Source organism: Ictalurus furcatus, chromosome 18 (genome assembly GCF_023375685.1).
Source record: "Ictalurus furcatus strain D&B chromosome 18, Billie_1.0, whole genome shotgun sequence".
NCBI classification, from domain to species: domain Eukaryota; kingdom Metazoa; phylum Chordata; class Actinopteri; order Siluriformes; family Ictaluridae; genus Ictalurus; species Ictalurus furcatus.
In genome coordinates this window covers 24,448,820-24,471,664 of record NC_071272.1, presented here as the reverse complement: position 1 = coordinate 24,471,664, position 22,845 = coordinate 24,448,820, and the positions used below count along the sequence as shown (strand labels likewise).

General features: G+C 38.1%; 1 protein-coding gene across 1 annotated transcript in view; it reads right to left on the bottom strand.

Moving 5' to 3' along the window:
- The window catches only part of LOC128622882 (transmembrane protein 164), a 27,943-nt gene extending 14,686 nt beyond the window's left edge, over positions 1-13,257 (bottom strand). The window contains exon 1 of the mRNA XM_053649669.1: positions 12,032-13,257. Within this exon, the coding sequence (XP_053505644.1) occupies positions 12,032-12,469 (438 nt within the window). The 5' untranslated portion in view covers positions 12,470-13,257. The remainder of the gene's footprint in view (positions 1-12,031) is intronic.
- Positions 13,258-22,845: the final 9,588 nt, after the last annotated feature.

Below are 22,845 nucleotides of genomic sequence, written 5' to 3'. Positions count from 1 at the left end.
GTCGATGAGTCGCACCGTCATCTCTGCGTCGTTACGGCAACCGATATTGTGCTTCACGGTTTCTGGGAAAGTCCATGACGTGTTTCGTGATTAACCACGGCGACCAAAGCAAAGCGGGCCGCAAACGCTTCTGTCCGGACATCCCGACAACACACGTGACCTGGTACGACATCTTTATGTAGAACACCGTCACACACGTCGAGCCACAGGACGAGGATTTCTGATCAGTGAGAAGGTCATGGCATTCGATTTACATTATTTCCACCCAGAGCCTTCGTGCAATGTGGATGGGGGTGGAGTCATCCTGGAACAGACCCCGCCCATCATCATTGGAGGAAGGTAATCAGTCAGAAGAACTTTGTACTGATGTGCAGTGATGCTTCATTTTACAGTACGACGACACGTGGATACCACACACACACACACACACATTTGGGTGACAACTTACTCATTTCTTTTTTTAGAATGCAAAAATGAACAATTAATACTTCACAAAAATTTAAGTGGGAAAAACCCTCTCTCATATTTATATGAGAGAGAAACGGCCCGGTACTCAGAAGCTGCAACAATCAATATTTTTTTACTTCTTACTAATACAAAAAAATAAGTGTGTAAAGATTTGTCCGTATATGGATCGGCCTCGCCGGTCATTTTATAGCCACGCCCCTAACGCTCCTTCACATGCTCATAAATCATTCTGAGGAGAGGTCACGTGTTCATAGGATTCCGCTTGAAAGTGAGGTCAGGACGGTTCTTGCTAACGGTAGCTCTACTCAGCATGCTAACAATAGTTAAACCGCTATATGTTTTGGGGGCGGAGCATTGCGGACACGTATGGAAATGGGGACGGGCTCAAGCGAGTAAAAATAAATAAATAAATAAATAAATTGTTCAAACCCTATTCAGACATTTAACTATCCGAGACCGATTTTTCACAAATCTTACCGAATGCACCTTTAAACATTAAAAATGCATCAAATGAATCTTTACTCTCCATGACAAAGCGAGTTGGTTCTACAGAACCTTGTTGCCACGGTGACTGAGTATGTTGTTGTTTTTCTTTTACATGCAGTCACTCCATGTCTTTAGTTCTTTTCCCCCCCCCCCCTCATTCTGATTAAATCGTTAGCAGAGATTTGTTTTAAACAGTAAATCACAAACTTAGATTCAACTCTATTACAAAATCACAAGACCAGTAACACGACCTTTACACAACGCTCATCCGGCCGTCTCTGCACACAGAGCAGAATGGGGAACTGTTTAGGGGGAAACTGAGCAGAGGATTTGAGGACCGAGGCCGTGATCTCCGTCTCTAAAGAGAGAACACAGAGCGGATATAACGCCCGAAGGCATGAAAGCAGCAGGAAGGAAACAGCAGGCAGGATTTCAACAGAACGCTTATCAAACGCTCACGTCCCTGCTGCTGTGCCTCGATTACAAATGGCCGTCACACAAAGCCTGGTTTTATTCCAAAAGAGATCATGTGTGTGGGGTTTTATTTAAGGGTTAAAAAAAAGATTGAAAATGGAAACGTTCTTGTTCCTATAATCTTCTTTGCAATTATACATAACTGCCAAAGCTTTTATTTCGCGTGTTATTATCACAGTTAACTTAAAACGAACCTCGAACAGTGAATATTCGAGTATTTGAGGTGTTTTATACATGATGTATAAACTATAAAAGCTGCCATTTTAATAAATCGCACAAGCCGAATAAATTTATGGAGAACAATATGGAGACAGACTAAGCGTGTTTATGCAGAAATGTTAATTTATCTATTTATTTAAATACACGAGACTCTGCTCCGTGTTGTCACGATTACGTCACAATCGGCTCGGATCCGTCCTACTGGATTCAGGTCTGCTGACTGGGGAGGCCTCTGAAGCACCTTGAACTCATAGTCATGTTTGAGACGACGTCATCATGCTTGACTGGTTTTACGAGGTCCAACGTGTGGCAAGAAAACCATCCCCACACCATCACACGACCACCACCACCCTGAACTGTTCACACAAGGCAGGTCGGGTCCATTCGTTCATGATGTCACACCAAATTCTGGCAAGTCGAGATGCCTTTCTGCTCAACACGGTTGTAAAGAACCAGTCTGTCCGTTCTCCTACTGGTTCTCCTACTGGTTCTCCTACTGGTTCGCTTGCTTCTCGCACCATTCTGAGTGAACTCTAAAGACAGTTCTGGGTGAAAATCCCAGGAAATATGAAAAGCAACCGGTCTGGCACCAACAACCATGCCACTGTCCTTTAACTCTGTCTCCTCAACCCCAAGTTCAGGGAGTGACTTCAAACCAAAATGGCCGCTCGCAGCATCAGCAGTAAACGCAGCGGCGCTTCTTACCTCTAAATGAGTCCCGCTTTACATTCAGAAAATCGGTATAATAAACGTTATCACATTACAGTGCGTACAGCTACAGGAATAGTTCCTCAGCTATTGTTTTGTTTTCCCCCTATTGTACTCTCCGAGAATAGATAATAACATGTTAACAAATGAACAGCATTTAATTATGGCCTTTGAATTTGACATCGTCGTTGTAGAACTACAAACAATACCCACAATATACTCAAACATGAATTAGCCTTTTATTTCTCAACAATGAGGAGTCTGGCGTTCCTCCCCGTACACAATAAACACGCTGAATCGGACCGAACCATCAGCAAACACTGAAACGCGTGCATGCGTGCTGGAGGACATGGTTTACTTTAACAGGAACGGACAGAATCGTGGGAGACGAACATTAAAGATCAAACAAGAGCAGTAAAAGATTTATTGAAGACCATGACAGGTCAGAACGTACAGTGCAGTAATCACACCGACCCGCCCGCACCTCCGTGACTCAGTAAAGGTTACGCCGCAGTCACGTGGCTAAACACATGCCAATAGGAGTGGATGATTAAGCTTAGATGACTTACTTAGGCTTGCCTAATTCATTTTCCACGCCTGTGATGAATGATTTGATCGTCCAGAACTGATTACAGAGCACGGCTGTCAGACTCGATTTCCACCCGGGACACATCAGCATTTATTATAAACCCTTAAAGAGCTATAAACGCTATTCATTTTTAATGCGTTATTATTACTATTATCATCATCATCATCATCCTCATCATCCTCATCTATTCTCCTGATTAACACCACAGAATATTAGGAGGTTTACAGGAAAAACTACTCTGGATGTAGAACATTATTTTGTACAGTATGGAGCGGTAATGATGCTTATAACAGGCTTACGACGTCATCCGTAGGATCATCATTACACTTGATTATTGGCGTTGGTGCGACACTGGCTGGATGAACCAATCAGGATGAGGTGTTTATTTCTGTTTCTGAATGAAACTACATGTAGCTACAGTCTGAGCACAGAGATCACGCAGAAGGAGGAGTCGAAGCGGATCAGACATGATGTCATGTTCTTCCGTTTCTAATCTTCCACATGTGGAACGGTCTTAAAGGTACTTCATGGTGACGTTATTAATGGATCAGGAGCGAGTAATACGATAAGCTCGTGCGATCATGGCTCCTACTGATGTTTGGCATCCGTTCAAAACATATTTTTAAATAGGATTTAGCATACTTGAAATGAATTCAGCGTAAGTCCAACGCTAATAAGCGAGTACGTACGTCAGAATAATCACGCTATCGACTCACCGTACGATATACGGACGCGGTCTCGACGGTTTCTACCGACCTCGCTAATATCGCCCATGGTGTTTACACGTGCGTGTTTACGTAAGAATGAACGTCACCGACATTTTAAATCGTGCACACTGCTTCGGTCCTCTCGCAGCTCTACGGCGGTCAGATTAAAACTCGAATATTCATCGGATTTAAGATGAAACGCAAAAGCTGTGCGCGTTCGAGTTTAAGATGTGTAGCAAGCACTAGCGCCGGTTTTACTACTAACATACTGCTGGAAAAAAAAACACACGCTGAATATTATCAATGTTGTTTTTTTTCTGAAGAAAAAAAAAAAGTTAGAAAGAATAGTTCTAGCGTTTCAAATGATGCCGTCGGCGTCAGTAACGTCGTGGGTCGAGCCGCTTAAGCTGCGTGAGCTGAAACTGAACAGCGAATGAACGGCGGTAATCTGAAGCGCTTTACTAGCGGGTTAATCATCTCACCCAAACGTGTCCTATACACGTACGAGATTAATCAGGCGTATAAGGCACTAGGGTAGAATGATGAATGAAAAACTATGCTATTATATTATACTAAGCGTTATTATAAACTAATTAGATTGATCCGTGTGTGTTATTTATTCGTAACGGTAAGTCGGTGTCTCTACGGTTAGTCGGGGGGTTTTTAGTATTTTGGCCTTGACACAAAGTACAAGTGGCTCTGTACGTATATTTATTTGTTTGTTATTTATTTATTACAATACATCTCTATATCTGTGAAACTCTCTGTCCTTTATTCTTTAGTCCTTTATTCCGAACAGTACAGCTCGTCATGTTTACCCAAGAAAAATGTTGTTTTTTTTGTTTTTTTTTAAAATACTTTAAATCTTGAATGCCTCGACTATATGATTTTTAGATTTATATATTAAAATAATTCTTCAAATATAGATTATAGTGTTAGAAAATAAATATTTAAAGGATTTTTTTAAACAATATTTAATTAAAAATGAATTAATAATAATAATAATAATAATAATAATAATAATAATAATAAAGCCTGATTTCATTTCTGGCTTTAGTGTGAAAATACAGCTAAAGTGGCTTCATTTAGGATTTTTCTTTCAAGCCTTACTGTGATCAGGAGGCTTTATAAACACTTAATACGCTTAGTGTGTATTTTCACACATTCAGAAAAAAAAGATAAGGATTTACTAACATAAAAATATATCAACGTGTACATCTCTGACTCGGTATAAATAAATAAATAAATAAATCTGTGTTCAGAGGTCGTGTCAGTGGTTCACTGCAACGGTCCTAGTTCTGCTCTCCGCTTTAATATTTAACGAAAGAGCATAAAGGTGACTAAAGGTTAACAAAATCAGGTAACAAGTCCTCCGAAACCAAAGCCGTGAAATTTAACACCTTAAAATCCCCGACACAATAGAAGCCGACAGCAATAGAAAACTACAGCAGAAGACGACCCAAAGGCTCAAACGCGGGCGTGGAAGAGTACCGAGAAATTCTTCCTCAATTGAAAGAGGAAGCCAAAAAACGTGCTCGAGTCAAAGTCAGAAAGTTTCTACTTTTAAATGCACTAAAGTGTCCAAAAGTTCAATAAATAAATAAAAGGTTGTCACCAAGTTTTGCCTAAAAACATTAGATCTCTGGAAGTCTGCTGCTTGTATACGTGACTAGCGCTGTGCAGTTTGCTAACCGATTAAACAGAAGTCAAATATCCTGTAAATAACCGATATTTACCGTTAGCTAGAATTTGACTTGGACAGTCTATATTAGTGTTGGACTCGAGGAAAAAAAGGCTAATTTAATCTTAACCGTAGCTAATTAAGGATCTTTTAACATGTTTTTCGATGGAGTTCGTGCGTCTTCTAGGGAGGTAAAGGAGACGCTCATCCTCAAGTTCGTGGATTATCAGTCACGGATAGCTACAGCGCTAAATAGAACGAGAAGGCGGAACGATCCGGAATAGTTTTTTGTAGAAAATGTCCGGATGTGAAACTGAGCTCATGTGACTGATGTACATCAGCTGGAGGAGAGAAGAAGAGACCTTTGAGGTTTGTCCTTTGAAGGTCTAAATATTTTAAAAGCATTTTTGATAAAGTATAAATAAGCCAAAATAATAATAATAATAATAATAATAATAAAGTGCAATTACACAAGTATTTCACACTCCTTGCACAAGCAATAACAGGAAGGGGAACTACTGCAGTGCTCAGACTCTCTAACTCTCCTTGGTATGAGCCACGTTTGTGAAAAGCCTTGCCTCATCCTTTCTTTCTTTCTTTCTTTCTTTCTATTCATTCGTGGTCCTGAGAAAACGATGTTCCCTTCCTCTGGAAAAAGAACACCGATGTGTGAATACGAGGAACCGTGCCAGGAGATCCTCATTGCTCTGGCACCGAGGCCTTGAATTTGGCATCACGTCTGCCCGCTCCTGCCAACTGGCCTGGCCTACGTCCAGCCTTCAGGTGGCGCTGTGGTGCACAAGAGCATGGAACGGGACACGTTGAATTTAAAAGAGGAAGGAAGCAAAGGTGCAGTCTGAGAGCTGACACACAAGATTGGTTAACGTGAAATATCTAAAATGTGTGAAGAAACACTTCCCAGCGGTCAAGAGCTCGGTTTCTTTTACTTTCTAACTTCCGCATTTTTTTAAAGGGTTGTTACGGCTTACTGGAAAATTTCAGATCTTTCACAATCGACTTTGTGAAACCGCTTCCTTTCTTCACCAAGACATGGTCATGTTTTGGTTTTAGGGAGATGATCACACGCCATGCCTGAATTCTCAAATTAAATAAATAATAAATCGCTCACAGGCGCTCTGACAGTCATTTCAGCGTTATATTATATTATATTATATTAACGCGCTGGTTCTAATACGTTATCGTTTCCATAGCAACAGCACATTCGCAGGGAACTTGTAGACCAGCAGACGCGCCACATAAACTAGTATCCTAAAGACTATTAAACAGAATTTTAAATCTGTATTTAAATTAATCGTTCATGTGATGACATTTTCTGCTTATGTAACACTTATGGAAGGAGTCTCCAGTAATGAATAAACGCTCACCCAGCGTAATATACAGCTCAGAAAGCAGAAAACAGCAGCTGGTGAACGGCATTAAATAAATCAATAATAAATAAAGTAAATAATAATAAAGTAAATAATAAATTAATTAATTAAACTCGTCTCGGCTGCGTGAACAGTTAGCGCCTCTCTGTCCATTCAGTGATGAAGAACTGTCTTACCTTCACGCCACAATGCATTTCCACCCAGACCTGACCCACTCGTGTTTATCAGACAGCTCGGATACGCATCAGTCGAGAGGCCGGGCGTGCAAGGAATCCGATTTAATTTTGAAAAAATTCATATTTCAAACCGGAACTTAATAATGGCACCAAATAAATAAATTAATTAATTAATTAAATCACCCAATCGGTCAAACAGGAAGCTGGAAGGTACAGCAGGAGATACAACCACGGACGCCATCTCCAGGACACGCATCACTAACGCCTTATCAGTGTCCCTGAACTTATAAACACAGTTTTGGAGATTTTATAGTTCAATATTTATGGGAATGTTTTGGGAAATTGCCAATCTGTTTTGATGATGAACAGATTTGTGCAAATCTTCATGATCGTCCAATTAAGAGCTCTCTAGAACTGGATATGCCCCGCCCCCTGGAGGCGTGTCTTGCTCTACAGTAGAAGCTGATTTTTTGATGTAATTTATTAAAATCAAAGCATCCACTTACCTGTACTGTGGTGACATTAATTTATTTTACTTTTTAAATTCACACTGTAAAACTATTTCAGTTGTACAAAACAAAAACATGAATATTTGCCTCATTCTAAAAAACACGGGTTTCAGTTCAAATAATAATAATAATAATAATAATAATAATAATAATAATAATAATAATAAGTTTAATATATTATTATTATTATTATTATTATTATTATTGAAATCCAGGCATCCACTCACCTGTATAAAGAAAGTTTATTCATTTTTAATCATCAACCAATGTTCTATATTAAGCCTCCATTAATATTGGCACCCTTGGTAAATATATGCAAAGAAGGCTGTGAAAATTTATGTTTGTTATTTAACCTTTAGATATTTTGTTCACAAAATCCACAACACTACACAGGTTTATATATATATTATATTTATATTTATAATATATATATATATATATATATATATATATATATATATATATATTTATTTATTTATTTTATATATATATATATATATATATATAATATTTATATTTATAATATATATATATATATATATATATATATTTATTTATTTATTTATTTAATATATATATATATATATATATATATATATATATATAATATTTATATTTATTATATATATATATATATATATATATATATATATATATATATATATTTATTTATTTATTTATTTATTTTATATATATATATATATATATATATATATATATATATATATATATATATATATATTTTAGAGATGCACCGATGTATCGGAAGATAAAGGCTATGTTTCCCCACTATCGGCTGACGGTTTAAAAACATCCGATGATCAGGGCGGATTATATCCTGTCAATCAAAAAAGGGCGGGAAAACACACTGATTTCATGCTGTGTTTAAAGACGATGTCTCGTGTGGAATGTTGATAAAACTGCAGTTTGTAATGTCTGTAATCTCTGCACCGCTAAAACTTTACACCGGAAGTGAGCAGCACAGGAAGCTGCGTAGAGTCCCTTTACCCCCCCCCCCCCGCCCCCGCCTACTCACAGGACACCGTTGAAAGATTTAAATGAAAATGAGTGACTAAAAAAAAAAAGTAGTATATGTTGCACAGAAAAATATATTTGTAGCGTAGTACGTTATCATATGAAGTTTATGTTAATACGAATTAATATCATCAAAAAAAAGTTGATATTAGGCCTATATATTAGCAGTTTGATGTCAGTGATGAAGTAGAAATGTTTTGTGGTTAGTGGTGACTGAATGTGAGACCAACAGGAGGTTTTTTTATAATTCAAGTGAATTATAAAAGTGAATTAATAACGTTCAGGAAGTTCAGAAATCTTACTTTAAACTTCAGGATTGAGTTCATGTGTTCATGTTAATTAGGGTAATGTGTTTTGTGTTGATGAGACCAGTTACTGTCGAGAATGAAGTTTTTATTTGCATTTCTTTCAGAATTGTGGAATTAATTACTGTTTATATAAAAGGCATAAAAGGCAGAACTATCGGTATCGGCCGATATCACTCTGAATAATCGGTTATCGGTATCGGCTGAGAAATTTAGTATCGGCGCATCTCTGAGAGAGAGAGATATATATATATATATATATATATATATATATAGATAGATAAATAGATAGACAGATATATCTTTGTTAAATGTAGGTCTGCAACAATTATTGGCATTATCCAATAAATGTGTTAAAAAAGAGAAAAACTAATTCACGGGTAACCAACACAATGTCTGTGAAATTATTGTGTGCCGCCGATGTCATCATTCAAATGTAAACTCGCCTCAAAGTGAAGGTTCGTTGCTTTGAGCTTTTGACCGTGACCGCAGAGTCGGAGAACTGAGGCAAGGAAACCAAATGAACACAGGCACGCAGGTAAGCTAGCGTCCATGAATATTTAACTATTTAGCGTTAGTGTGGCTGAAAATGCCTGGCTGAGTTTGTGATATTTAGGCTCTCAGGAGCTCTCGAATCTATATTCACTGTAAACCAGTAACTCAGTGAGTGATAATTAACTTTACTTATCGCTACGGCGCCAACAGTGAACATCATGTACTGCTTCCTCAGGGTTAGCGTTACACTACTAGTGTCATGTGTTTGTCGGCTGTGAAATATGGACTGAGGTTCTTCTATAATTCTCTAGGTCTGAATCTTATCTGAGGCTCTGAGTTAGGGTTAGCTAGCTGGATGCGGTCACCAATCACAGTAGTAATGAGTGTTGCTAACCCGGAGTTAATAACATTACTTTAGCATACAGCTTTAGACATTCCCATGACCTTTTCGAAAGTTAACGATAACGCAGCTGTTCACCATGATGTAATACAGAGAGTGGGTTAACGTTAACTATATTAAGCAAGTGTTCTGGACAAGGCAAGCTGTAATGCTAATTAGCATTAGGAGGATGGGATAGAGCCGTGTTTCTTCATGTATTGGGTGAATGTTAATGGGGTAACAGGTGCAGACAGTCAGTGGCTAACAGAACTTAGCTAGCTTAGTAATGTCGAGGCCAAAACTTCTTCACAAGGTTAACATGACAGAAAGAGATGTTGGGGTTACAGTAGGTTGGAATGCGTTCCTCTATCTCTGTAATGTTGGTTAAATTAATTAGGTTTTGCAAAAAAAAAAATGGCGGTGAGGTGCTAAAGGCTGGAAAATAAATATTCACAAGTCAGCTAGATTTTCCTGGTGAGTCTACAGTGCCATTTTGTTCATTAGGAGAGTTAAAGCACAAACACATTTGTCCATCTTTGAAGCCAACAACTAAACAACACTCTTTTTTTTCTCTTTTACAGCTTTTCAGCGGGACTCTTGTCTTCCCAGACGGCGTCGAGATTCGTAAGAAGATGCATCAATTCCAATTCTTACATCTGTCAAATATTTTAATGATTTTAATAAATGTCACCTGAATTCTGTACAACTGTTTGTTTATTTTGTGAGCATTTCAGTAGAATTTTAGCACAAACAAATTACAGTTTAGAATAATTGTAGGGAAAAAAGTATAAACACCACATCTGTGTTATTTTTTTAACACATCTTTGTGTGGAAATGTTTAACACATAACACGTGTTAAATGTACTAACACACTGTGTTAAGGACAACACATTTTGTGTTGCTTTTAACTAGACATGCAGGTGTGTTTCTAACACATCTGTTTTAAGAGTGTACAGAACCTCTCCAGATCCTTCACATTTTGAGGTCCACGCTGGTGGACTCTCCTCTTCAGTTCACCCCACAGGATTTCTATGGGGTTCAGGTCAGGGGACTGGGATGGTCATGGCAGGACCTTGATTTTGTGGTCAGTAAACCATTTCTGTGTTGATTCTGATGATGTTTTGGATCATTGTCCTGCTGGAAGATCCAACCACGGCCCATTTGAATCTTTCTGGCAGAGGCAGTCAGGTTTTCACTTAATATCTGTTGATATTTGATAGAGTCCATGATGCCATGTATCCTAACAAAATGTCCAGGTCCTCTGGCAGAAAAACAGCCCCAAAACATTAAAGATCCTCCTCCATATTTAACCGTGGGCATGAGGTACTTTTCCATACGGCTACCTCTCTGTGTGCTCCAGAACCACCTCTGGTGTTTATTCCCAAAAAGCTCTATTCTGGTTTCATCTGACCATAGAACCCGACCCCATTTGAAGTTCCAGTAGTGTCTGCACACTGAAGACGCTCGAGTTTGTTTTTGGATGAGAGTAGAGGCTTTTTTCTTGAACGCCTTCCAAACAGCTTGTGGTGATGTCGGTGACTTCAGATTGTAGTTTTGGAGACTTTCTGACCCCAAGACACAACTAACTTCTGCAGTTCTCCAGCTGTGATCCTTGGAGATGTTTTATCCACCCGAACCGTCCTCTTCACAGTGCGTTGAGACGATATAGACACACGTCCAATTCCAGGTCGATTCATAACATTTCCAGTAGACTGGAACTTCTTAATTATTGCCCTGATGGTGGAAATGGGCATTTTCAATGCTTGTGCTATTTTCTTATAGCCACGCCCCATTGTGTGAAGCTCAACAACCTTTTACTGCACATCACAGCTATATTCCTCGCTCTTAAACATTCTTATGAATGACTAAGGGAATTTGGTCAATGTTTTACCTCATATTTATACCCCTGTGAAACAGGAATTCATGGTTGAACAATTTCATGCTCCTAGTCTCCCAGGAGTACTAAAGAAATTTAAAATATCAGTGGTAATATACTTCAAATACATTAGATTTTTCTCATGGATTCATAGGGGTCTCAATAATTGTTGCACACCTATATTTAACAGACATATTTCTTGGATAAACCTGTGTTGTGTTTGTAATTGTTTGATATCCATGAGAGCAGAGTATTTTTGTGAAATTTTTAACAAAAGATCAAAAGGTTAAACAATAAAGACACTTTCACAGCCTTCTTTGCTCATATTAACCAAGGGTGCCAATATTAACGGATAGAGAAAGAGGTTTGTTGTTGTTTTTTTTATTATTATTATTATTATTATTATTATTATTATTAAGCAAGCATTCACTCACCTGTATCATGGTGAGCATGTGACATTGTTGTTGTTTACTTCTGTCTATTATTAGTAGTAGAGTTTTTTTTTTAACTTGTTATAAAAGTAAGCACCCCCTCACCTGTATCATGGTGACCACGTGACAGGGGTTCAGCAGGTAGATGACGGTTTTGGTGGCGAACTTGAAGCCCACCTCGACCCCGAACGTGATGCAGAGGGCGGCGAGCAGCAGGTTCTTGCCCAGACTGTCCTCTTTGTGTCGGCGCGTGTCCCTCACGGCCTCCCGGTGCGCCCTCGAGACGTTGATGTTGCGCGCGGACACGATCACCTCGGCCACGGAGAGCAGCACGAACACCAGGCTCTCGCACGCGCGCTGCCAGGGCGGCAGGAAGGCGGCGCACTCGGGCCCTCCGTTCCCCTCGAACCGGGGGTCCACTCCGCCGTACATCCAGTCCAGCAGGCTGTAGATGTTGTAGCGTGACATGTTCCTCTTCTCGTACTGGAACAGGTAGGAACAGGACGGAATGAACGACAGGACGCCGACTTCGTGGCGGAACATGAACTGCGGTTGGGATTCCGGTGTTCCTGGTGCGCGAGCGGCGGGTCGTGTTCGGGAAGGCGGCTGGAGATACAGAGCTAGCTCGGCTAAGCCAGCTAGCAAGCTAGCAAGCTATGTTACCGTTACTTCAGCCGTAAAGCTGTGCTCGCTTCATCCGAGTTCTCCTGTTTCGTTCAAGTCTTTACGACATCACATCACAACACGACTCGGTGTCGTCGGTCTCCGTAAACGCTGCACGCGCGCTCCTCCGCCTGTGTGTGTGTGTGTCCACGTAAAAAACACGTCTTCGCTAGCTTCCTAGCGCTAATGCACTCTGAAATAAACGACATAAGTGTCCAAACCTACTACAGAACCCTGATATGACCTCCACCCTGCCTCCCAGATCTTACAGAAATGTGTGCAACACACACACACACTCTCTCTCTCTCTCTCTCTCTCACACACACGCGCGCGCGCTCTCTCTCACACACACTCACACACACTCACACACACACCCTCTCTCTCACTCTCTCTCTCACTCTCTCTCTCACACACACTCTGTGCAACAATTAACGAATGAACACGCAACTATATCAGAGCTGTAAAACAATAATAATAATAAAATGACGTCACTAGCTTGCCGAAATTCGGTGAGATAATTACGCGGTGATGATTGATATGTGTGTGTGTGTCCGGTTCAGCCTTCTTCTCAACCCCCAGGTAGCAGTAGATCTCCCCGCACTCAGATCCTCCACAACAAACCCGTCAATTATTCTCTACCCCACCCACTCAGCACGCAAACACAAAACCCCGCCCCCTCACACGATGATTGGCTGTTACAGCAGCTCTGCGGATCGGATCAGCTGCTCTCAGCGACTGACCACGCCCACTTTAACTCCTTGTTCGCCGTCACACTTTTATGACCTTCGTGGTGCTTGGACGTTAGTGTGAAAGGAAGGAAGGAAGAAGTAAATAAATAAAGTGATAAAGGAAGTAGGCAACTCAGGAAGGAAGTAAAGAAGAAGTACGGAAGAAAGGAAGTAAATAAGTAGGTTCTTAAGAAGTATGTAATGAAGGAGGGAAGTGAGGAAGTAAATGTAAGTCAGTAGGTAGGGATGTAGAAACTAACTCATTAAATAAATTAATAAATTAATAAATAAATAGGAAGTATGAAAGTAGCTGAAAATGAAGTAGGTAAGTAAGTAAATAAGGATGTAGTAGCCTAATTAGGAAGGATGGAAACAAGTAAGTCAGTAGGTACATAAGTATGTAAGTAAGTAGTAGTAATAATAATAGTAGTAATGAGGTAAGTAAGTTAACCCTCCTATCATGTTACGGGTCGATTTGACCCATTTCCACATTTGAGATATCTGAAATTCTGGTTAATCTCTCTTTTTCTCTTTGAAATGTTTTTTTTGACTTTCCTCATTTAGGGTCATGAACTTACATGCAAATATTTCTTCCTATGGTTTGTCTCGGACAAGCCATAATAAAGGTTTTCTGTTGTAAGCTGTTCTTTGCTGTTTTTGTGTGCATTTAAACTCCGGAAGTCATTTTGACCCTTAACATAATGGATGTAACTTTTTTTCCCCCAATATATATAATAATAAAATAACATAATAATATAACATAATAGGAGGGTTAATATGAAGGAAGAAGTAAGTAAGTAAGAAGTTTGTAAGTAAAGAAGGGAAGTCAATAATAAGCAGGAAAGTAGCTAAGAAGTATGTAGGTAAGTAAGGATCTAGTACTTAGGGAGTCTGGAAGTAGGAAGTAACAAGTAAGCAATTATGTAAGTAAGTAGTAACGAAGGAAGGAAATCGGTATGTAGTAAGTAAGTAAGTAAGAAGGATGTGTGTAGGGAAAAGATTTGGGGTGCACATTGAGGATGATGATTGGGGAAAGATTACTGGAAACTTTGCAATGTCTAAAGTAGAGATCGACCGATATTGTTTTGTTTTTTATAACCGATGCCAATTATTTGTATGTTTATGCGCTCAGTAACCGATATGCAGAGCCGATATTTATTTATTGTTTTACTTCTGTTTTCGACACAATAATAACACAATTGAACCGAACAACTTATGAACTTACATATAACAATTTTGTCAATTTCACTTCCTCCTCGCATACAAAACAAAACAACTCTTATTTATACACCAGTAAATAGAGGGGTCTGAAAGAGTGCAAAAAATAATAATAATAAAGTGCACCGTTACTAAAGAGTCTTTTTTAAATTTAAATAAAAGTGTTGATGAGGTAAACAAGATTACGTGACTCTGTGAGTGCGTCTCTATTCCTTAGCGCCATGCTGCTTAAACTGCAAATCAAGCGTTTATGTAACACATCTCATTTGTTCATTAATGAGTGTTATGTTAAATCAAATGTATTAATTAAAACAAAGCAAGTCTACTTTACCCGTGCACACCGTTTTCGACTCGTCTTCCCTCAGATTCAGTGCTCCGATGGCGGTCCTGCGAGCAATTCTTAAAACGCCCACAAGATGGCGTCATTTATCGGTGGACCGGATATTACAAAATATCAAGAAAAATATCGGTAAAACAGATTATCGGTCGATCTCTAGTCTAAAGATATTAGATTGTGTCTTCTACAGTAAACATTTTTGCACATATTTTACTGGATGCCCAGCCAGCTGTTTAAAGCAGGTTTGATGGACAGTCCAGATGTTGGCAATGCCAGAGGGAAGGGGGTAAACTGTTTCATGACCTGTGGTATGTTCAGAAGTTCAGAGATGCACAATTATATTTCAAAGATATCACAGGCCCAGTTAAATTTCAGTCCCGGTTTGTATCTTCTCAGTGATCATGTTAGGAAAGCTGAATCACAGTGGATACAGAGCTGCATCATGCTGGGCAGACACATCACTGTGAGAGGCTGGAAGTCTCCTGGAAAGCCATCAGTTTATGAATGGCTCTCAGATTTAGGGCGTGTGCCAGCCTACGAGAGATATCTACTACTATATGTGAAGGAAATTTCTAGATTTTTTCCATTTTCAATAATTATGTGGCGAGGTAGGAAAATGATTGCACTAATGGTCACAGTGACAATGATATGGTTTCTTGTGGAACCTTATAGATATAGCCCCATTTCCCCCCCTCTATGTGTGTATGTATATATTATAATTATTATTTGTATTGATTTGTTTTAATTTTGTTTTGTGTGTCTTTGTCTATGGTTTTTGTTTAAATGATTGAGCATATGTATGTCCTACATTGTGGCCTGTTTGTAAGAATCTCTTGTTTTCCCCCAGTAACATGTAGTTTGAGTGATAGAAGTGTTCTCTGTGCCTTGTGATGGGTAAAATGAGCAAACGCGACCTCTTGTGGTGAATTTACACAAGTACTACTACTACTACTACTATAACTACTGTACGGTACACAAGCCATAGACATAGTGTTCCCCAGCTAACATGTTCAAGTAGAGATCACATGGCCTACAACCACCAAGAAAACCACTCTGATGAATACGAAATCAAAGAACACCTTCAGTCTCACCTTGGAAAAAAATACTAACCGACTACAGAGCAGTGGAAAATTAGCTGACCATCTGTTAAGTATTCGGACATGACTCATCACCTACATACATCAACTCATCACCTACATACGTCAACTCATCACCTACATGCATCAACTCATCACCTACATACACCAACACATCACCAAATGATAGTGTTGTAGATTTTTTTTCATCCATCCATATATCCATTTATCTATCTATCCATCCATCTGTCCATCCATCGAGATTGAGAGAGAGGGACTGCCAGTGTTTCGTTAGCATTTTTAATGAAGCAGGATTTTTTTGCTATTTTTAAGTAGATCTTTTACACATTTATGAATGAACAGCGTGACACATGACGATGTTTGCTGTTTGTTGTCAAATTTATTGGCTTCCTAGAAACCTCCTTCTAACGGAACTGGCCGGTCGATAGCACACCTGCAAAGGAAAAGAGAAGGTATGTAAATATGAAAAGTATCAAATGATATATACATCCACAGTAATTACAGGAACATAATTAATTCAATGAATTCATTTGAGAAAAATATATTTGAAGTATATTCCTATTGATATTTTACTTTTTTTTAGTACACGTGGGTGACTAGGAACACTAGGAACGGTCTCGGATCCCTCGCCATGTGTTCTCCAACCTCATCAGGCGTTATAGGAGAAGACTCAGAGCTCAAAGTACTGACTAAAAGGGTGTCAATAACTGTTGTACACCTATATTTAACAAAGCTTTGTTTTATGGATAAACCTGTATTGTGTTTGCAATTGTTTGATCTCCATGAGAGCAGAGTATTTTTGTGACTTTTGACTATAAACAAAAGATCAAAAGGTTAAACAATAAAAAATAATTTCTCACAGCCTTCTTTGCTCATATTTATCAAGGGTGCCAATATTAATGGAGGGAACTGTATATTCATGTGGCTATAGAAGCATCTTGTGGAATAAATTCAGTTGATATGAGACACTGGGTAACGGTTAAAGACCAGCTCCTAGCTGATCATCATGATCAAATGTATTACTCTTATAAGTAGAAGTTACCTGGAAATGAATGATTTAATGCACTGAAAAACAAATCATTATCCTCCGGTATTACTTTATAAACTTTATACACAAATGAACCCCCTAAACAAATCACAAACACACACACACACATGAAATAAGTCATAAACTGCGTACATTTTCAAGAATACTGCTATATTTTATATCTAAATGTGAACAATTTTTGTTTATAAACACATTGGATTATTTTTAAAAATGCGTCTATAATTGTTTTTGTTTTGTTTTTTTTCTTTCACTCCCATTATATGAACTATTTGTTTATTTTTGAATATGAGAAATTTAGAAAAAAAAAATCATGATGCAATTTTAAGTAGCAAAGTAAAAAACATTTTTAGTAAAAATAAAAAAAAAGATTTTTTTTTTAAAAAAAATTAATAATCGAAATAGTCCTGTACACATTTAAATAATGCGCCTGTTTGTTTTGGGGGGTTTTTAAAAAACAACACAAAAAAAAACAGGGATTTCTTTTTTATAGTTAAATGAGTTTCTGACTGTAAAAAGTTCGAGATGCGCTCCATGGTTTAAGAAACTTGTTTATTTGTGGTGGGGAAGATGCTAATTTAATATTTTGTTTTGAATTGAAAATGGAATAAATGACTGTCTCTGCCATTCAGGGCTTTTATACAGACTACTGTGATATAGAGAATCTGCATCATACGCCTGATTATTTCTCTCTAAGGCTGAGCGATATGATGGTATAATATCAATACCGTGATGAATTATGTACTGAAACACTTTACTGAGATTTTGCAGGTCCTGTAATATATATATATATTTTTTAAATAATTTGTTACGTCGATTAAAGTACTATCTGAATGTTTAATATTGTTAAATGCTTTTTCTTTTTGTTCACATTTTGAAATGCATGATTGATACATATCGTGGATTGTCGAAATGTCTTGAAATATCACGATGTGATATTTTTTGCCATACTGGTCGTGTCTAAAGTTTATTCCGGGTCCGCAGTAAACATGCTCCAATAAAAGTTCTAAAACGGAGACTGATTTGTTCCGAGTAACTCACGTGACGCAGCAGAGGAGCGAGATGGCGATGAGGGAGACAGGGAGAGCGTATACTGTAGCAGGAGGAGCGTGGAGCTTGAAATGTCGAACCGTCTTGCTCAAAAATCCCTTCAGCCCTCCATTTTGTTTCTGCGCAGAACCTGGAGGTGAGACGTGACGCTTTAGCGAGTAGAATTAAAAACACATGAGAAATTTCTTCCTGCAGTAGTATATACAGTAACCCGTTAAGTGTAGTACAACATACTTTTCCTAGTTTAATGCATGTGACTCCAGAAAACTCTGAGCCCATTAAAAGACATCACATTTGATAAAATTCAACAAATTCAATCGTTCATTCCACAGCAGCAGTGTCTGAGACAGTGAAGACAGATGAGCATCCCTGACCCGATTTATCACCTGTCTTCAGTTTTCAACTCTTCAACACGATCACGATCTCTTAATTATATTACACGAGTCAAAACACGTGGAGATATCTCACAATTTCACCGCTCAACATAAAACCTGCAAAAACATGTACGGGTTAGCCGTTAGCTAGCGGCGTGAGCTAGCCTAGCGCTGGTCAGATCTTTCACTGTTTTACAGTATGAGAGTAAACTTAAGACGTCACGTCGTGTGTTGTGTTAAATACGGTATATCTGAGTGCTGCTACAGACTGTAGGCAGGATAAAGGAGAATTAACATGAGCTAGCTAAAAACAACAACAACAACAACCTAGCAACCCAACAGGATTTGGCTACGTTAGCTAGTTAGCTAATGTAATCCTTCATTATATGCTGTTGATAATGGAGGCGTTCACTTCAGCATGGCTCACTTGCTTAGTGTACATCACTGTCCCTCAGATATAGAACATTTTCGGACTAGACATAATCATCTGTAGACTCAAGTGGGATTTTTTTTAATTGTAATTTGTAAAGTAAATAAACAATTTATTTACTTTTATTTATTGTCATTTTCTTGATCACTACTTCTACTTTTACTCAAGATTATTATTATTATTATTATTATTATTATTATTACTACTACATTGACAGTACTTTTACTTATCTGCCTATTAACAGGGATGAAATGTGTGTGTGTGTGTGTGTGTGTGTTAGGTTGGTGCTCCAGATCTATAAAAGTACAACAGGTACTTTATCACCTCACCTCTATCACCTGTATTCGGTACTCTCTCTGATCCTCGAACAGGCCCAAAGTCTTGGTCTTTCCTCTGAACTCTCGCTGGTGTAGTCACTAATCGGTCTATGTCTCTGCGTACACCTGTAGGTCGGCCGCTGACATCATCAGCATGCGCCAGCAGCCACAGAACCAGACAAACTGCACCCGCTATTTTAAAACCCATGGATTATAAACAGTAAGAGCAGAGCAGGATATCTCTCCACCTCTGAAATCACCTGATGTTCTTTTAGTGCCGGTATTTTAGGCCTTTTTTAAACAAGATTCTATTCCTATACGATCTCAGAACCTTTCATTCCATGATCCTCCCTTTTGTGGTAGGATTTGTTTCACTGCTTTTTGGCACAAACAGAATATAAGATGCATCGAAACCAAGAAGCTCTTCTGGAACCTTCAGTTTCACACTTGTTTTAAAAAAAAACAAAAACAACAATGTTATTTTTTAAAAAGAAAGGATGGATAATCATGAAACTGTCAAAATGATCTGAAACTCCCCACTTACATTTACAAACAGTTATTTATTTATTTATTTGATTGATTTGTAAACGTTTTTAAAGGAAATGGTTCATAATGGTCCAAACTGTAGTTAATGGGGTAACAGTGTGTGATTATTATTATTATTATTATTATTATTATTATTATTATAGATTTCACAGTTCAGGGAAATATTCACAGCTTTTCTTCCCTGAACTGCCAGAAATGTTCTAATCATTACAAATCTCCAGACTAGACCACGAATATCATTAAACCGGAAGCAAGAAAATCCCTCAAATCTGCCGCGTAAAATACGGATTTAGGAAATGACGCCCCGTGAAACGAAGGCACGCAGACGTCTTGTGAAGTTCTTTAAACTTTGGCAACTCTTTCTGGATGATGTATTTATTAGGTATAATACTGTATAATAAATGAATTATAACGTGTAAAGGATGACTTGACTGTATTTTCTTTTACCGCATCGTGTCTGTATGGATTGCTGACGTTACTGCAGAAGAGAGAACATATTAATAAGAATGAACACATTCAGCCGGATCTACTGTTCCAGAAAATAATCAACCTTCTGATTCGAGACCCAATGAACCGAAAACCGGCGGAAATTTGCGAGGTCGAATCTCGAGGAGTCCAAGAGCGCACAATCGGTCGTGTTGTCTGGGTGGGAGGGGCATACTCCGTCTCTGCTGTCAATCACAGCGACGATAGCTAATCACGGGCGTCAGTGAGGTCACGTATGTGGAAGACGGCAGATTAACCCGAGCACCGTGTTGACGTTTTCGCCGCACTGTGACGCGGCAGTTCGGAAAGACGCGATTGTTTTGGCTTCACGTGTCTCAGAGGACGCACGTGTTAGCTTCCGCCCGTGCTAGCCGATGTATAATGAGGACCTCGTACTAAATTAGGGAGAAAATTCAATCCATGACTGAAAATAAGTCCAAATTAATTTACAGCATTTTCCAAAATCCTCCCAAACAATTGTCGCTAATTAAGCTGTTAGGTTGTTTTGTTTTTGTTTTTTTTTAAAAGTTTAATGTTACTTAGCATGTAATAGCACTGAATTCACTGTCTATTTGTTCTCTGAAGCATTAAAATAATGCCTTAAATGAAGGGAAACCTTAATGTAAATGATTACCACAAAACTTCCATCCTTACCTGGAAATGTACAGAACAATGAGATCAGGAAACAGATATTAAACTCATTAACTCACTGGGAAATTTAATGACTTTACAGTCCTTACCATTTCTTTTCCCGGTAAAACCAAAAGAGCTTGGTTTTTAGGCGAGATGAGCAGTGCTGATGATGATAGTCAGTGAGTTTAGTGGTGTACCGTTAACATGGGTGGGGAGAAAACACTGAGTAATTTCTCAAACGTCTGATAGGACCATGTTTCTGAGCAAGGCAGCAATTCATATTTATTTACTTACATTTCATTCACATTCAGTTTTTTGTTTTTTTTTAGAGGGGAAAACTTTCATTTTCATGCGAAGTCTAGATTTAACTTTGGCTGTTTCTGTAAATGTGAACATAATAATGATACCGAGTGGTGTTTTTTAAATTTTTATTAAAGATGTTTTTTATTCTTTCCCTCGTCAGCTTTAAGCTACAGTATGATTGTACTGCTTACACTTTAGGAATATGATGAATTAACATTTCTTATGGAATTCAGATCATCGTCATGGTTATTCTGTCTTTCTTTTCTTTTTAAAATTTTTATCAATTCATACAGGGGCCTGATTTCTGGTTGGTTTGAACTGAAACTAATAATAATAACAATAATAATAATAATAATAATAATAATAATAATAATAATAGCAATAAAAAATATAAATAATCCTGAGAGCTGTGCAAGAGGGGAGAGGAAGGGAAGAACAATAGCTCTTTGTTGTTTTGTTTTTCTTTTTTCTTTTTTTGTAAAAAAAAAACCCAACCTCTTATTAAATGTTTATTGTATAAAGTAATCGATAAATTGAAAGATAATCATTTAAAAAAAAAAAAATGAAACTGATGAAATCTGAAGAGAATTTGTGAAATTCTGAATCTAGATTCAGGTTTCAAAAATGTACATATTTATCACATTAGGCTATTTAAAAATTCCAAAAAAAATTAAAAGAGAATATTCTGAAAATCATCTTCAGTTGAAAGCTACGAAGGAAAATGTAAACAATCTGAATAAACATTTAAACCGACAGGTTCGGTAAAGTGTAGGACTGTTTAAACATTTTCACAGCTGCTGATGTTTTAACCATAACCATGTTCACCAAGGCAACATCGACGACAATGTATAAGTAAACAAAGAGAGAGAGAGAGAGAGAGAGAGAGAGAGAGAGAGAGAGAGAGAGAGAGAAAGAGAGAGAAAGACAGAGGCCCCGCCCAGGGGTTGCTGGGTAGTGACAGGCATTGCTCTCACTTCCTGTACACTGCATTTGCAAACTTTCCCTCTTTCAGATGGTTGGGTTCTATATGATTCACCAGAAATTTTATGCAAATGCACCCTACGGATGCTTGATTTTGAGATTATGACATCACTATTCGAACCTACATAAGGTCACACATTCGAACACACAGGATTGTGAAATGTGATGTAATGCTCTCATGCAGGGGAAATACTTTCATATGAGAGAGAGAGAGAGAGAGAGAGAGAGAGAGAGAGAGAGAGAGAGAGAGAGAGAGAGTCTTGTATAGTATTGCAAATCGAAATAAGTTCCTCTAAATATCATGCCCAGACAACACATACACACATACACACACACACACACACACACACACACACACACACACACACACACCAGTTCATTTTCAGTTTGTTCCTCACGTTAATGGAATTTTTCAGAGTAATAATGATGTTGTTGTTAGTTTTGTTTTGTTTATCCAACTCTCACATCATGATGTTTCACAAATAGTCTTGTGTGTTTGTTAATGTGTTTAATTCTGCACGATATCATTCATACGTGCTTTTGGTTTCTGATTGACCAAAAAAAGAATTTTTTAAAAATCCTGAACACGACACAAGATTGTCGTTGGTGTGATGGAAAGAACAATGAAATAAAGATCTCTGTATTTGTTTTTGTGTTTGTAACATTTCTGTACACAGTAACAAGGATATGTAGGAAAAAAAAATGATAATA